The sequence below is a fragment of the Alosa pseudoharengus genome, unplaced genomic scaffold (assembly GCF_046254945.1).
Source record: "Alosa pseudoharengus isolate Yale_2024_CS ecotype anadromous, Long Island Sound unplaced genomic scaffold, YU_APseudo_1.1 YU_APseudo_1.1_scf_7, whole genome shotgun sequence".
NCBI lineage: Eukaryota > Metazoa > Chordata > Actinopteri > Clupeiformes > Clupeidae > Alosa > Alosa pseudoharengus.
The window spans coordinates 39,690,763-39,708,984 of record NW_027468859.1 but is presented as its reverse complement, the minus strand read 5'-3'; the positions used below and the strand labels follow the sequence as shown (position 1 = coordinate 39,708,984).

At 51.2% G+C, this 18,222-nt stretch overlaps 1 protein-coding gene across 3 annotated transcripts in view; it reads right to left on the bottom strand.

The window, feature by feature from the left end:
- bach2b (BACH transcriptional regulator 2b) overlaps positions 1–18,222 on the bottom strand; it is a 70,126-nt gene that overhangs the window by 6,038 nt on the left and 45,866 nt on the right. For all 3 annotated transcript variants that reach the window (XM_076273263.1, XM_076273262.1, XM_076273264.1), the window contains exons 3-4: positions 6,587–8,191; positions 761–967 (exon numbers count right to left, since the gene is read on the bottom strand). In XM_076273263.1, coding sequence (XP_076129378.1) covers positions 761–967; positions 6,587–8,191 — 1,812 coding nt within the window. The remainder of the gene's footprint in view (positions 1–760; positions 968–6,586; positions 8,192–18,222) is intronic.

Sequence of the window (18,222 nt, the reverse complement as noted above, 5' to 3'; positions counted from 1 at the left end):
AGCTCATCTGTGTGCTGCATCTCCGTTGAGAGAAGCACGAGATGATATCGGGATGCTGGCAGACTTCAAAGTGCCGGCTGTCAGCTCTGTGTGGCGAGCGAGCGGAGCAGTGGTGACGCGGCACATCAAAGAGCAGCGCGCTCTGTCACGCCAGCGCGGAAACAGCAGGCGGCCCCAAGCAGCAGCCCGTGGTGCTGCCATGGAAACTAGGCGGGAGGCGGTGAGCGCTCGTCTAAGGGGGGCTACAGAGCGCAAGTGTATGACTGTGTGACTCCTAAATTAGCCAGCCTGTGACTACACCATGACACTACACCAAAGAGCCAATTATACTGGGTAGTCCTTTAGCTGAAGACCATATCATGCCACCTATATAGCCTTGAAAATGCATGGGACACCTTTGACCATCTATGATGTTACATAGTTAATAGAACTGAAAATGAATGAGACATGTGTCTATACACAAGTGACTATCATTTTTAAAGTGAAAAGTGAAGGGGACAATGGTAGAGAATATCGAATGGGCATATCTAGCTTTTCACAGTGCTCTAAAGGGTGTAGACATTTTCCTTTCAAGCAAGTATAATTTAAATAATGGATTCTTCGCTGGCTCTCATGGCTGTGTGGCTGTGTTTAGATTTGTCAGGTAAAACCGGCTTGACACCTCATTCCTGAAATTCTATATGTTGCAGTTACTGCTCTGGTTTGTGTACATTTAATTTGTATAGATAATGTATTGAGAGGGTGAAAAATTTTGTCATACCAGTTTACGGATCTCGCACTCCAAGTTTAAGATGCAGTCCAGCTTCCTCTTACGACAGCGCTGAGCTGCTATACGGTTTTTGCTCCGGCGCCGGACGTCGTGGATGAACTCCAGCTGTTCTGAGGTCAGTTTGTGCATTTTTACCATCATTTGGAAGTCATTCCTTGGAAGATTTGTGATTTGATCGACAGGGAAGGGAAGCTTGATCTGTAAGGAGAAAGAAGAGTGATAAATGGAGAGACATGTTCAATGTTGTCTTGTGTATCCTAAATCTGCCACTAGATGGTGCACACAGACCTCTGTAGAGGAGGCTGCGATCACTTTGTCTTCCCCTCCAACGATCAGTCTCAAAGGTGAAGGGGAATAAAGGTGAAGGGAAAGCGAACATCACCATCTGCCCATTTGACAGCAGCCGTTTTGAAGAGGGAAAGACCGACAGAGGCTGCCACGCTCACTTTTTGTGGCAGCGCTGATTGCTCGGGGGTTTAGGTATGCAAATCCACAGTGCCAACATACAGAAGGTTCACAGTCTGCTCATAAATCTGACATGGGCAATTATCTTTATCTTTTACTGTCTTTTTACATACACACTCCCTCTTGACAATTACAGAAGCATTGGTGTACTTAGTGAGGTCTGGATAAAGACGAGGAACAGTAGAGCTTGGTGGCCTTGTTTAGGAGGCTATAATGACTAATCCAAGGTTTGGTGACATTATCTAAAAGATGCACATTTGTCTCCTTTTTGTCTCCTCTTTTTGAACAGCACATTCCCCCTGGTGCTGGCACGCGTTCTGATACCCCCACACAACACGCTGATACCCCAGCCATATCTACATGCACCAGGGAACCATTGCTTCAGGGAGGGAGGGAGAGAGAGAGAGAGTATGGCTGGAGAGGGTGAATAACAAAGAGATAGCACACATCTAGAGAGCTGGGGTGAAATGAGAGGCCTTCCTCTCTCTCGCTCTCTCTTTCTCTCTCTCTCTCGCTCTCTCTCTCCCACTCTCGCTGAAGAACAAAGTCAAGCGTGAGCAAGATGGCGCTCCCCTTCCCACGTGCGTTTTTTTCTCTCCACCTGCTCCGGCAGGGCCAGAGGATCCCCAGGGAGGCTCACCTCCATCAAGGCCCACACCTTAACACCTGAGAGGGCAGAGAGCTAAGCCCAGCAGACATCAGACAGTAAGCGGATCTCTCACACTGCTGTACTCCTGCTTCAAGGGACTCCCCTTCAGCTTGATTAATATGTATGATACCGGCTACCATTTGTGCCTCTCACACGTACAGTCTCCACAGGTACAGTAAATGCTGATTAAACTGAAAACAAGGCTCCAAATGTTGCTTCCTTATACAGCTGAGGATGCTGTGTGGCTGTCAAGTCTTTTCCCCCATCAGTAGACATGTTCTATTTCTGAGTATTAAAGTCACCCTTACTGACAGAACCCCATGAGAAATCTGCTGCTAGCAAGGTTCTTTGACTCAGACAGTCACACACACACACACACACACACACACACACACACACACACACACACACACACACACACACATCCATACAATTTAAATGTTCACATCCTTGCCTAATACATTATGGCAGAGTTGATCCTTGATCAGCACTCCTGTCCTGAGATACTTAATGATGAATAAGGTGCTCTGCTACATGCAAAAAAGGCTCTGTGGAGCTCTCTCTCTCTCTCTCTCCCTCTCTCTCTCTCTTCCTCTCTCTCTCTCTCTCTCTCTCTCTCTCTCTGATGCCCCCCACCCCCCTGCACTGTGCCCCAGCTCTGCTCCACATCTGTATGCAGACACATGAATAAGTCATGGACTGAGCTTCTGCCTCCAGCAGCACAGATGGCCAAAAGTGGCTTCAGTCCGACTGGCCCAGACCGGGGTCCTCTCCGCATTAGCCTCCTTCACACAACATCAATTAGGAGAGAGAGCAGCTCGCAACACACAAGGCTGAACATGTCATTTTTATCAGGTGACAGAACAAGGGGGCATTATTGGCTGCATGCACTGGTTAATCTATGAGAGGACATTTTTCATTGACGGCACGCTGTCAGGCGGGAAAGATGCAGAATACAGCGACCTTGATAGTAGCTCCCTCCCTAACTCACCTGCTCCCTTTCTCCCCCCCTGAGCACTTGTATGTGAGAGGGGATGTCTATATTTAGTTGTTCCACCAGGAAAACCACTCTAGTAACAAGGCTGGGATGACAGAGTGAACACCGATGGCAGTCATAAATTCAGACCCAGCCAGCCTGTACTGAATTCTCTCACTGGTTACACTTTTCCCCTGCTCCTCCACACAACCACAGACACACACACACACACACACACACACACACACACACACACACACACACACACACACACACATACACACACACACACACACACACACACACACACGCACGCACACACGCACGCACACACAAACACACACACACACACACACACTTCCTCTCTATGGGTCATTATCCTGCAAATGGGTCCAGTCTGAAAAGTAGGGCTCATCTGTTACAGGGAGCAGAATGGCTGTTCCATTCCCACAAGCACACGCTGTTGGCTGGGCTGTTGGTGGGCGTGGAGCAGGCTAACTGGTGGAGGTGACCAGTTCTAGGTTACTGAGAGCAAGTGACCCGATTATATTAGCCAGTGTCACCTACTGGTGCCCACACCTGAGGGAATATCAGGTGTCATGTTTTGTTTCACAAACAAGAAATATTCTCTGTCCACGGCATATGACATTGTATCACACACACAGTAAGAGTTTGCAATTCCTACAGCATTGCCTGGACCAACTCCAGTGCTCCAGAATGAGTGATATTAGCAATGCCGTTTATCTTTGTCTTCCACTCTGTTTAATGCATTCTGTTGAGAGTGCCTACTGCTGTGGCTAAGGGCTTTGGGAGGACCGTGCATGTAGCGGGGAGGGGTGGACAGCAGACTCTCCCCTCATGGAACAGTGAGGTTGTCTGCCTGCAGTTCTGGAGGCAAGTCAACTCCCACTGGACCCTGCTGGATACCTCATGCAGTCAGTCAAGCTGTTCCTCAGTCTGACTGCTAGGCATCGCTGTGTATAAGGATCTGTTTGATGTCAAAGAGTCTATAAGACACCGTATAGGAGGGAAGTCCCTATGGTTGTGAACGAGTAATAGTCATTTGGTGCTGCTCAAGTGCTACTCACAAATGAAACCAATTCCGTTCGCTAGTATTTCGTGCTTCATTCTTTACTCTATTGGCCATTCAAATGAGGAAACATTCGAGCTATAGGTTTCTATGCGGTCGGATGATGGGTAGTATGCATTTGTTCTTTCACTTAACCAACTTGTGTCTGACAAATAATATTTAGACCACAAATGTTTCATACCGAAAACACTACACGGCCCTCAGAATCGGAACTCGCGGAGCGGAATTGGTATTTGATGCATTATCATTTCCTGCGAGTAACACGTGCACTAAGAGGTTAATGTTTCATATTTCGGAGTGCGAAGAGGATGATCTGACAAAATGCAACACCTCTAGTCACTTGCTGGAGATCAATGTCTTTGCCAGACAAATTTGTATAAGGGCTCTAATTGGACTCTGTATGCATGAGAGAATTATATCAGTGATGATGGTGGAGATACAGGCACTGGAACACCTCCATTAATCTTGGATTTTATAAACATGTAGTTACCCACCATTTAAAAATGAGAAATTATATTTGTGTATGCAGACTTGTTTTCCTAGCCATCCAACATAATCAGATTATGAGCAATTGGTATGGTGAGCCACGCTGGAATTTATGAATGAGCTGTAACGAAACAGGTTGGTATTGTGACTGATATTTTATAGCTGTTCTGCTCCCTGCAAGAGTCTTGCAAGTGGGAGTGCAGGCAAAAGACCTTGTGTGACTCAAGGTACCTTAAATGACTACATCCTTGGTGAGATTAGCCTACAGTTTAACAACTTCCTTTCTCAGCAGAATTCATTGTTTCCAGTGCTGGGCTGACTGCTATTTATATCACTGGCTATCTCTGAATGAGCTTGCCATTTGCTGTGCAAACACACAGAGGCACTGCAAACCCTCTTCCATAAGCGCCATGTTTATTTCTACTCAGCTCACTGAAGGGGAAAGAGAGAGGGGCAAGACTACCCCAGGAAGCATGAGGTGGCATTTTGGAAATTATACAGTGTAAGAGACATGGCAATATTAATGTCACACTTTCACAGAAAGCCTTAGTTATTATGATTGGTTTCAAGGAAAACCAGTCAGACTTTGAAGTATATTAAGAAAAAGTGGCTTTCTTAATATATTTGTAGGCAATAATCAAAAGCTTCAGTCAGACAGTCATTCTAGTGATAGGCTGTACCTGCGTTATGTAGGATGTTTTAATTGTGTAGGTTTTACCTCGTTAAATAATAATAAAAAGCCCTATATGCTTCATAGAATGCTGCACAGCACGGTGCATGAGAGAAGAATGATGACAACACGACAGGAATGTTTGGAGCACAGTCATGTAAAGCTGTAGATCAAGCCATGGTAATGTATGGCCCCTTGTGCAGCACCTATTGAGAGGAGCATAAATCAGAGGCCCAGCAGACGTGAGCTGAGGGTGTTGGGGTGCCTGCAGACACCACAGAGGTCATAATTACACCCAAGCGCACAGGCGGCGCATTGTGCTGCTCTGCTTCTGTTGCAATGTGACGGCACTCACACTCAGCCCTGTCATGTTGCACATACTGGCAAAATGGGGAGATCTATGAATTCCATTGCCATGGCAACCCCCCCCCCCTTTCTTTTGCTTTTCACAAGCCCCTAGCAGTAGTAATCCGAGGTTTCATTCTGCAAACTGTGTGAGCTTGTTTATTTTCAGTGGATCAAATACACTGGTGGCTAAGTGGCATCATTAGATTTGATTACACTGTAAGTGCTTTGGAATTCACAGGATTACACACATCCATTTGTATAAAAATTGATTACTTAATGGCTAATGCTAATAATAAGACACACTCTCTCCCACTTAATGTTAAAGTAAACAACAGTCCTCCTTTGACTGTCTGGCCAGGTGGATTATGGGATAATGAGAGGATTGCTGATCCACTCGTGTGGACAAAGAGAGCGGTGCTGCCCTGCCACCACCAGGTCTGACCAGGGTGTCCACATTACAACCGGCCGCATCTCCGACCAGTTAAGGATGTCTGATTAAGCTATCTTGTCGGCGTCGCGATGAGTAGCGAATGTACTTTCCTGACAGGAAAGCAAACAAAAGCCTGAGCCTATTCATCTCAGTCATTTCCTGACTGTCTACATCTCTCTCCATATCTCTCATTTATGCAGTTGGCTAAGCGAAAGACTAAAGAGGGGGAGAGAGAGAGAGAGAGAGAGCAGAGGAGGAGGAGGAGGGGGGCTTCAGATCAAGCTCCTGCCCGAGAGAATCCCCACAGAGATGAGCTTGTGTGAAGGCTGCCTTAACAAGTGCACAGTGTCAGCCAATCAGAGCGCACGGCTCCGCCACCGCCCCCCCTTCCTCCATGATGCTGCTGCTGTGTCTCTGGAGCCGCCACGGATGGCTTGCTGCACACATGATCAAATGGCCTCTCCTATGTGCACTCATCAAAACACATATCTCCACAGCAAGGCAGAGAGATGGGCAGCTCTCAGGTCCATCTGCTCCCTGCCCTGCCCTGACCTGCCCTGATTTATGTTTTGTTTACCACTGTGGGTTTTAGTTTACAGCGCCGGCCTGTATGGAGAGCACAAGAGCGTGGGCCACACCTTTTCCCTTCATGGTGACAGATTTATGTGCAGAATAAGCTTGTACAAAGGAGAAGCCCACTCACCTCTGGTCCTTGCTCCTGGACATGGCAGGATTCGCTGTCTCCCTCGGAGAAGGAGCCCGACTCGTCACTGGAGTTGGTGCCGTACGACTGCTCGCACTTGATCTTGGGCCGCACCTGGCCGAAGAGCGAGTCGGCGCCGGCGCTGGGCTCTGGCTGGTCAGCGGTCAGGCAGCGGGTGACGTTGGAGCAGGGCGAGGAGGAGAACTCGAACTGGGGCAGGCTGCAGGGCGAGCCGCCGCTGCCGTCCTCGGCGTACGAGTAGGACGAGCAGGAGCTGGAGGTGCGTGTGCGGGTCTCGGGGGGCGGCGAGCGCGGGCACACCTTGATTGGCACAGGGCAGCTGGTGTTGGGCCTCGGGCGGCAGAGCAGCGGCGGCTCGGTGGCGATGGCGGTGGCGATGGCGGTGGTGGAGGCGGCGCAGCTCTGGGAGCTGGGGAGCGACTGGCTGGCGCCGGCCCACAGGCCCTTTGGCGTGTGCTCCCCCCCAGCCAGCTCCTTGTCCAGCGAGTTGCCCCCGGGGTAGGAGTGCGCCGGGGCGCCCAGCCGCTCGCAGGCACCCGAGGACGAGAAGATGACGCTGCGGCGGTCCAGTTCCGTCTCCTGCTTGCAGACGCCGTCGCAGGACGCCGACTTCAGCGACAGCCCCGCCGGGAAACCGTCCACCTCCTTGGGCAAGGTGACCGGCGCGCCCAGCTCCCCCGCAAAAGGCCTGTACTCATTTTTGTGGTCTCCCTGAGTGGTTCCTTTGTCTTGGGCACTGACCAGTCTGTTGGCGAATAGCTGCGGGGAAGGGCTGGTCAGGCCGGGCAGCTCGCCGCTCCTCTTGAAGAGCGCCTGGATGCAGGTGGGGGACTTGCTGCTCTTGGGCCGCTCCAGGGCCATGGGGCTGTGTCCCAGGCCGTCCAGCTCCATCTCCGCCAGGCCGTCGCGCTCCCTCTCCTCCTGCTCGTCGCCGGACAGGCACGGGACGGTCACCTCCTCCTCCCCCCGCGGCTCCACCTTGATCTGGGTCAGCGCAGGCCGAACGGTGCCCCCGACGACGGCACCGCTCTCCTTGAATGTGCTTGGAAAACCTGAGGTACTGGTGTGTGATGAGGAGGTGTCGTTATTGTGCTTGTTGCAGGCCCACTGGTACTTCCTGTACTTGGGGCAGCGCGGGAGGTCCGAGGAGCCGTGGTGCCTGTCAAAGTCCAGCCGCCCGTCGGCGAAGTCCCCGACGACCGCCACTGCCGCCGTCGCCAGCCTGTCGTCGTCGTCCGGCCGCCGCAGGGAGTTGAGGGCCTCGCCGCGCCGCCTGGACCTCGGGGACGTCGACACGGACACGGCGCCGCCGCCGCCGCCGGCCTTGGACGACACCGAGGAGGACTCGGACTGCATGCTCTCGTCCTCCGAGCGCTCGCCCTCGGGCGCCGCCTTGCCGCAGAGCAGCACGCCGTCCTCCTCGCTGCGCAGCTGGGCCTCCAGGAAGCGAAAGCAGGAGTCCTCCAGGTTGTGCATGCGCAGGAATTCGGCACAGCGGATGACCTCCTGGATGTTTTCTCTGCTGAGTAACAGCTTAGCAGTGTAGGCAAACTGCAACAATGGGGCGAATCCCCTGGCAGTGACCTGCGAAAAAACAGGGAAATTGCCAGCATTACCATCAGCACTGCCATTGTTCCGAGCACTTGGAGTGTGCTGAGACAACCCGACAGCTCTAATGACCGTCAACAAACACTGTAAAGTACCAGTTAATCTTTTATCGGGTCAGCACCCAACATTGTATAGGGCAGTAAATAAAACACAGCACTATGGGCTGCTGATGGGTTGTGTGTCCAGCCCATTTTCATAACAATAACCCCCTCTGACATTCCAGCCGCCGGCCCGACACTGTCTGTCCCCTGTGCCACGGCCGGACGGATGGCTGGGACTGGTCACCCGGCCTGTTAGAAGGCAAACACAACAGTAAGGCGGAGGCTCTGTAGGCGAAATCTGTCCCGCATGTCAAATCTGTATATGAGATTCCCTCTTGGCCAGGGCCCATGCATTCCCCACTTCAAGGTGAGGCGCAAGGAAAGCCTAATGGTTTCTAAGTCTCCCGGATTATCCCTGTGTCAGCGGTGAGGAGCCCACTAGGGGAAAGGGAAGGATGGGTGGGAGGGGGGAGGGGGGGGGCGCTTTTCTATTTGGACTTAATGCTGGATAATTAGGTAAACTCCTGAGCCTGCAGAAGCTTTGCCGGCCCTCTGAAGCTATTAGCGAAAGGGGTAGGGGAAGCGAAAGCGATAGTTTAAGGGAGAGAGAGAGGAGTGAAGAGGAGAGAGAGAGAGAGAGATAGAGAGAGAGAGTGAGAGAGAGAGAGTGAGGGAGAGAGAGAGAGCTGGCCCTGTTTCACACTGCCATGTGGAATTCCCAGAGCCGGGCGTGTGTGAGATGCTGCTGACTGAGAGCTCCAGGCCGCGCGGCTAACAAAGCCACCTCACTGCGATGGCCGACCGCACTGCCCGCCCGGTTGGCACTGCCCGATGGCCACAGCCCGATGATTCACACGCTGCTGGCAAGAAAGACGCTACACAAACACGCTCTCACCCACATTGTGCTAGGTACTCTCAGAAAAACATATCTCTGATCTGGGCCTGTATTGTTTGCTTGACAAAGCCCCCACTCAGAGGCTGAGTGATGTAAGGTCTTCTCAGCGCGCCTTAACTGGTGGCCATCAATGGAGGGAGCCAGGGGAACAATGTGATTTTAATGAGCAGGGAAACAGCCCATGTTTACTGATTGTTTCGCGTCTTTTGTTGGAGGGCGAATAGCACAAGATGAATTTCCTTGAGTGTGATGATATTCTCTCTCGCAGCCTCACAAAAGCAGTGGCGGTGGCGGTCGCTGCCGAATCGTATTGAGACTATGCCAGGCACCCTGCTAGTTAAACAGGATTTCCCCCCTCAAAATCGGGCAACACACACAAAAACACACACACTGAGAATTGTGGATTTTTCCATTTGGAAAAACAACCGGTCCACGCACACAGCACAACACAAATAGAGAGAGAAAAACAAGCCCGAGGTCCCTTGAGTCATTCTACAAGTGCACATTCACAGTGCAGAGATGGGAGCTAGTTTGTCATCCAGGGGTTACGCAACCCAGTGCTCCAACCTTCAGTCACATGAGTCATGTCTAATCTCTAGAATGACCCCAAAAGTTAATAATAATAATAATAATAATAATAATAATAATAATAATAATAATAATAATTAAACATGATCTTGTAGGAATGGCTGGATTGTTTTCTGCGTGATGCTTGAGCGTTTGACAATAATGGTTACTAAAATGCACAAGCATGACAAGAGAGGGGACAGAACATGTGTTCTCATGTCAGAACGCATTTAGCTGCTTTTGTTTGGCTCATTCAAGGGGACAAGACGAGTGTTGGCTGTAGACTGCTGCGGTCTGACTCTGACCCTAATGGCCTGAGAGTCTGGGTGGCCGTGTGTGTGTGTGTGTGTGTGCTCTGGGTGCACTCTCCAGCGCAGGCATCTTGGAAAAATCTCTCTATAGGGCTTCACAGCCTGCCTGCAGCACAACAGGACCAATCAGTCACTGCTGAGAGGAAGCTGCTGACTCGTAATCTCTGTGGGGGGATGGAGAGTGTGAGAGGGTGTGTGTGTGTGTGTGTGTGTGTGTGTGTGTGTGTGTGTGTGTGTGTGTGTGTGTGTATGCTTGTGTGCATGTGTGTGCATGTATTGGGGGGAGGGGAGAGGCATTGACTGACTCTGTTTAGCTGCTGCATACGAGGCTGGGCTTGACTGCAGAGCCCTGCGCTCAGACTGCTGCTAAGCAAACGCACAGAGAGAAGCAGAAGCAGACTGACACAGAGACAGAGAGGGAGAGAGAGAAAGAGACTGACACAGAGAGAGGAGAGGAGGAGAGAGAAAGAGACTGACACAGAGAGAGGAGAGGAGGAGAGAGAAAGAGACTGACACAGAGAGAGGAGAGGAGGAGAGAGAGAGAAAGAGACTGTCACAGAGAGAGAGAGGGAGAGGAGGAGAGAGAAAGAGACTGTCACAGAGAGAGGAGAGGAGGAGAGAGAGAGAAAGAGACTGTCACAGAGAGAGAGAGGGAGAGGAGGAGAGAGAAAGAGACTGTCACAGAGAGAGGAGAGGAGGAGAGAGAGAGAAAGAGACTGACACAGAGACAGAGAGGGAGAGAAGGAGGAGAGAGAGAGAAAGAGACTGACACAGAGACAGAGAGGGAGAGAAGGAGGAGAGAGAGAGAAAGAGACTGACACAGAGACAGAGAGGGAGAGAAGGAGGAGAGAGAGAGAAAGAGACTGACACAGAGACAGAGAGGGAGAGGAGGAGAGAGAAAGAGAGACGGGAGGGACTGGCCTGGGGCCAGTGGACAAACTTCCTGGGTCATCCTGGGAGCCTGTATTTATACGCTGCCTGACACACAGCGGCCAGCTCTAAGCAGACGCCGTCTGTGGAGGTGTGAGAGCTCACGGGCTTACAGGGGGGAGGAGTCTGTGGGCGGCCTCGGCAGGGCTGGGCAGGGCTAGGCTGGGCTGTGGTGGGCTGGGCTGGGGTGGGGTAGGGTGGGATGGTTCGGCGCTGATAAACAGACCGGCTGCCTGCCGGAGCAAAAGTGCTGAGTGCACTCGGCATCTATTTTCAGCTTGCATCAGCAGCTGCTGCCTGCAGGAGTGCATCTTTATGGCTGCTCTGCGCCATGTGTGATTACTCCAGTGTCTCTACCCGCAGCACAACAGCTTAATGAACATCAGCCAGGATGTAAGAGAGAAAGAGAGAATGTGTGAGAGGGAGGGAGAGAACGGCAGACAGACAGGAAGAGAATGAAAGAGTGATATTTTAAGAAAGTGAAATAATAACGAGGGCGGAAGTGAGGAGCGTAAAGAGTTGGGGACGGTGAAGAAAAATCGTAAAAATGTCTGAGCAAAAACTACGGAAGATCATAAATCAGAAAAGCTAAATCAGATTATGAAGGAAACAGAAGAAGAAGAAAAAACACAGCGGAATAGCAAGTCATTAGCGGGTATCGTTTGACATATGAAGCGCTTCAGCCGTTAGCAGCGCTTATTGTGAGGAGTGAGGACAAAGGGACATATTAATCAAAGTGACAGATCTGGGCCATTTTATGCTAATGCCTGTTTCTAGACGTGGCCTGCTAATGCTCCGTGGCTACTCAGACTGCGTATTATTACAGCACAGGAAATGACTTGACTGGCACATCACATGGCTTGTCAACTCAAACATTTGGGAAATTGACCCCCTAAAACCCGCTCCCTGCGTAAACAGGTTATAAATCCCCCTCCCTCTGTCCACCCCCCGCCTCTCCCCTGGCTCTGGCGGCTCGTCCACCCTCCCTGCTGCCCGTCTCCCTCGTGGAACCTGAGCCCGACATCGGCCCTTTCACTTCCTCCCGCGCTGGAGACGGCTAATTTATGCAAATGCTCTCTGGTGAATTCCTGCATGTCATGCATCTTAATGAGGCGAAATCGCATGACAATGGGGCTCCCTCTCCAACAGCACACTGGGAAAACACACACACACACACACACACGCACACACACACACCAGCACGCTTGCATACACTCGCCACCATCCCAAATCTGCTGACTAACCTGACATTTACCTCGGCTTTCACAGGCTCACTAAGAGGAGCCAAGGGTCACCGCTCTGCGCGTGACGGAATTCTACCATTTGGATTGACATCAAGATGCAACGGGGGGAGATTTTTGCATGTTCCACATTGTATCCAACCTGATCTAGTGCATTTTTTAGACAACAAGTTATGAATTTCATGTTGCACCAAGCACTTGAAGCCAGAAGAGAGTTGTGCGGCTGTGCTGTGCTGTGCTGTGCTGTGCTGTGCTGTGCTGTGCTGTGCTGTGCTGTGCTGTGCTGTGTTGTGCTGTGTTGTGTTGTGTTGTGTTGTGTTGTGTTGTGTTGTGTTGTGTTGTGTTGTGTTGTGTTGTGTTGTGTTGTGTTGTGTTGTGTTGTGTTGTGTTGTGTTGTGTTGTGCTGTGCTGTGCTGTGCTGTGTTGTGTGGGGTGGTGTGGTGCTGCGTGGTGTGGTGCTGCGTGGTGTGATGTGTGTGGTGTGTGTGGTGTGTGTGGTATGGTATGGTGTGGTGTGGTGTGGTGAGGTGTGGTGTGTGGTGGTGTGTGAGGTGTGGTGGGGTGTGTGAGGTGTGGTGTGGGGAGGTGTGGTGTGTTGTGTTGTGTTGTGTTGTGCTGTGTTGTGTTGTGCTGTGTTGTACTGTGGTGTGTGTGGTGTGGTGTAGGGTGGTGTAGTGTGGTGTGGTGGTGTGGTATGGTGTGGTGTGGTGTGGTGTGTGTGGTGTGGTGTGGTGTGGTGTGGTGTGGTGTGGTGGGGTGTGTGGTATGGTGTGGTGTGGTGAGGTGTGGTGGGGTATGGTGGGGTGTCTGTGGTGATGTGTGGTTTGGTGTGGTGTGTGCGGTGGGGTGTGTGTGGTGGTGTGTGGTATGGTGTGGTGTGGTGTGTGTGGTGTGGTGTGGTGGTGTGGTATGGTGTGGTGTGTGTGGTGTGGTGTGGTGGGGTGTGTGTGGTGGTGTGTGGTATGGGGTGGTGTGGTGAGGTGTGGTGGGGTGTATGTGGTGTGGTGTGGGGTGTATGGTGTGGTGTGGTATGTGTGGTGTGGTGTGTGTGGTGTGGTGTGGTGTGGTGTGGTGTGGTGTGTGTGAGGTGGTGTGGTGTGGTGTGGTATGGTGTGGTGTGTGTGGTGTGGTGTGGTGTGGTGGGGTGTGTGGTATGGGGTGGTGTGGTGAGGTGTGGTGGGGTGTATGTGGTGTGGTGTGGGGTGTATGGTGTGGTGTGGTATGTGTGGTGTGGTGTGTGTGGTGTGGTGTGGTGTGGTGTGGTGTGGTGTGTGTGAGTGAGGTGGTGTGTGTGAGTGAGGTGGTGTGTGTGAGTGAGCACACAACATGGTGCTATGTTGCGTGGCCGTGAGGAGAGTAAAAGCTGGCTGTAGTAATAGATTACATGAGATACAGTGGTGTGTAATCCGCTCAGAATGGGCTTACTGTCCACGGCTAGACACGGCGCAGGACATGACCCTCCCGTCTTCACGCTAAGGAGTCTCCACGCCGATGACCCCTGCAGTGTGTCGCTCTGGGCGCGGAGGTGAAACAATCACGCCGTAAATTGCGCTGCCGTGTTTGAGAGGCCCTTTCAAGCGTAGATAAGGAACGCAGAGAGCAGGTGGCCCCATGTTTGCTGTCGGCTCCCGACTAACAGGCAGCTTTACAGCTTGTGTGAGTGTGTGTGTGTGTGTGTGTGTGTGTGTGTGTGTGTGTGTGTGTACACTGTAACTCCAATTGGATGACAGAGAGGATCCCCCATCACAGTTACTCTGGGGAGTACTACCCAGGAGCCGTGATCTGAGCACCATAAGTGCGTGTCAGGTAATAGTGGCTGACCCCCCCTGGACACCCTTTCCATTCCGAGCCCAGAAGTGAGCACCACCACCAGCAGGCGGACTGTGACAAAGCACGGCCAAGCTCCCGCCCCCATCCTGCTCCTCTTCACCCCACCTTCCTCCACCCCTCCCCCACCTCCAGCGAGCGAGGGAGCGAGGGGTGGAGGGGGCAGAAGTGGCGGGCTCCCGCCATCTGTCTAATAAGCTGTAAATGTGTGAGAGTGGGCCGGCTGCGGCTGGGTGTTTTTTGTCGGCCTGCTGCCGCTCGCTTTCCGCTCGGCTGCAATCCCCGGGATTAGTCTGCCCTCAGCAGGTCCCGACCCAATCAACAGTCTGCCCAGGCGGAGACAAGGCACCTATTAGCTACAATGTGCGCCAACACACTTCAACTCTCTCTCTCTCTCTCTCCTGTCTGTCTGCTCTCGCTCCAATTGATCCTCTCCCTGCCCACTTCTCTCTCCCTGAGGTGCCCTTCCACATGTCTGTAAAAGGCCAGTGTCAACAGTGAATGGAGACACGTGGCAGTGGTGTTGAAACATGGCCTCTGTTGCTGCGTGCGGTGTGGTGCGGTGCGGTGCGGTGTGGTGCGTACGTAGGGCCAGGGGAGAGCTGGGAGTGGAGTGGAACAGGAGGTGGTTTGAGGTCTCAGGGAAGGCCCACGGCTGATACATCAATGACCAGGCATGTTCTGACCGCGTGAAGCGGAGGGTGGGAGTAGCCGCTGCCCACTGGGGTTCCACCTCCCCATCCTGCGGCACTCCTCCATGGCCATAGTGCTGGAATCAATCACGCTGCAGCAGGGCTTTGAACCGATTTTTTTCCCCAATCGGTTCGTTCCGAACAGAAACGGAATTATAACGTTTCCAGTTATGAGTTCCACCAATAAATTGACGTTCCCGAACCGGTTAGAACAAAAAAATACTGTTCCCGGAACAGTTAATTTTGTTCCTGTCAGCTGTTTAATGCTATAGAATTATGTCACATCTTTCTCATCCAGCTTAAACCAAATGTAATAATATTACAACCATTATTAAATAATAATAATTATATTATTATTAATAATAATAATTAAATAGGCTTACAATTATTTAAAATGTGTAGTTTATTGTTAAAAGAGAAAATTTCCACACAAACGTAACGACATTATTAAGACACGTGGTTATGCCACTCGGGCAACAACAAATTCCAACTGTCGGGGGGGAAAGGCCATCCAGTAGGCCTACTCATACCGTAACAAGCCATCTGTGCATTAGGCAAACAGAGGTGTTGGCGCCATTTAGCCAAATGTTCGCTAGTCCATCATTAACGTGGAGTCGACAAATATAGCTATTGATATTGTGTTTGGAATGAGCGTTTTAATTAACGATGGATCGTAATTTACCTCTTATTTAAGATGTGGAGTGGAGACTTTGTAATCCACCGCTTTCTCTCCATTCAGTCAGCGAATGTCTAATGTGATGTAACACAGGAAGTGAACCTCAGCCGTCATGGTAACGTGCGCAGGAAAATAATTACTTTTTTTTTTTTAGTTAATTAGGCAACGAAAACTTTGAGGAACGAAATAAAACCGGTATTAACCGGTTACCATTATTTTTAAATAAGTGTTCCTGTTCCAGAACATAAAAAATAATAACGTTTCCGGTTTCGTTTCTGTTCCCTGTAAAATACAAAAAGTTCCCGGTTTTCGTTTCGTTCCTTGAACAGGTTCAAAGCCCTGCTCTGCAGACTAACCGCAGACCTGCTAAACCCAGGCTACCAAACAAAGGGAATCAGGGAGGCAAGTCATGGAATATGTAATGAACAATTACATAGATGTGTGTTTGATCTGTTAAACCTGTAGAAAATAAGAGAGGAACTGTATTATGATGCACTTAATGACTGATTTTCCTTATTGTGTAGCCTAATTAACATTTTGGGCCATTAAACATACCATATGGCTCATATTTAATGGTAGCACTCCTAAAGTAAAGGTGTAAGTAGGCCTACCATGTGCTCAGCATGACAGGGGTAACTTGTAAGACGCATGAGTGTGTGTGGTCACTAATCCTTCTTATTCCTCCCATTGAGTTTAGCTAATGGCAGAAGGCGGTCAGAAAAGGACTGGTGCATGTACCTCTGCACGCACTGGTCCCACATAGCATTGTTTGCACCACATCATGTCTATATCTAACGGGGAGGAGGAAGGAAAAACAGCCCACGTGCCAAGTAGGTCACCACTAGCCTGCGCCGATCAGGCCAGCCATGGAGTCAGACACACTGTAGCGCTTACACACAGTTTCATCATGTGCGTTAAAAGGGTGTGAGCCCATGATCGGATCCATGCATGCAGATTTCACCAGACCCTGTGTGAGTAAAAACCACCCAGCGCTGTCTCACCCTCCCCCCAGCAGGCTCACACACACACACACACACACACACACACACACACACACACACACACACACACACACACACACACACACACACACACACATGCCCCCCCCCCCCTTTAACCAGTGGCCTCGCAAAGTTCCTTTGAAGTGCTTCTTGTTTACATACATCTCAATGAAAAGGCATCCACCCCGATAATATATGCAAAATGATCCTCGCAAATCCTTCCTTTCTGTGCGTTTCTCAGGAACAAAAAGAGAAAGAGGAGAGTGAGAAAGGGAGAGAGAGAGAGAGAGAGGCAGAGAGAGGAGATTGAGGGCTGAGACAGCGCTCATGCGAAGATAGATCTCTCTTCCACCAGCACTTACAAATGCCAATACACTGTTTCCTGCCTCTTTGTGTGAGAGGAAAACAAGGCATTTGGTGTTCTATTTCATGATCTGATTGGTAACAAAGGCCTGATTAAGCGGCTCCCTGGCTGGCTGCGACGAGCCCGGCATAAAATAGATGATGTCACTAACCCACTGCGGCCCCTGCGACTTGAGAATAACAAGGTCATCTGGGAGGGGGTGTGGGAGAGGGGCGAGAAGGGGTGGGCGGGGGGGGGGGGGGCGGTCTTTGTTTCACGTTTCATCTGCAGTGCGCTTTTCCCTCCGACTGCCAGCACAGATCAAACCCCTACCTCTTCCCTCTTTCCATCGCTCTGCCCCCTCCCTCTGTTCTCTCTCTCTCTCTCTCTCTCTCTCTCTTTTTCACACACACACATCTCTGGTGTCCTTTGTTGCACATAGGTGGCAGCGCGGTGTGCAGCGGAGGACGGCAGGCTGAGGCTGGAGCGGAGACATGCTGCTGATAATGAGCTCTGCTGGGCTGAGGCTGCGCTATCTGCGCTGTATATGCCCCCCACACACACACCACGCTCTATATGCCCCCCACACACACACACACCACGGTCTATATGCCCCCCACACACACACACCACGCTCTATATGCCCCGCCCCACCCCCCCACACACACACACCACGCTCTATATGCCCCCCCCACACACACACACACCACACTCTATATGCCCCCCACACACACCACGCTCTATATGCCCCCCCCCCCCACACACACCACGCTCTATATGCCCCCCTCACACACACACCACGCTCTATATGCCCCCCCCACACACACACCACGCTCTATATGCCCCCCCCCCCCCCCACACACACACCACGCTCTATATGCCCCCCCCCCACACACACACCACGCTCTATATGCCCCCCACACACACACACCACGCTCTATATGTCACCCCCCCCACACACACACACACACAGCACACCCCAGCCCACCAGCGCTCCCTCCTCCACACAGTGGTACAGTAAGGGAGAGAGAAAAAGAAAGAGGCAGAGGAGGGCGATGGAGAAATGGAACACAAGCAGGGAAATGTGTAAAAGATGATAAGCCTTCAGTATGATATGTGAAGACATGTACAGAGGTGTGTGAGAGAGGGCTAGAAGCAGCAGAAAAAAAGAGAAAAGCTGTTTACATCTCCTACACAGAGACAAGCAGAGCGCCTCACCATTACCCTGTGTCGTGCTGCGTACATACATCACATGTATGTGTGAAATAATCTCAGCCCTCATCTACACTCAGTTCCTCTTTCTGTCCGTGGCACAACCCAAACGACCTCATTGATCTCCCTTACAGAACAAGACAGGCAGGGAGTGTGGGGAGTGGGAGGGGCTCATTACATGACATCACACAGTTCCATGCTGTCATAGGACAGCAAAATGTGACAATCTCACATTGAACTCTTCCTGCATGTAAGCTAAATTTGTGACAAC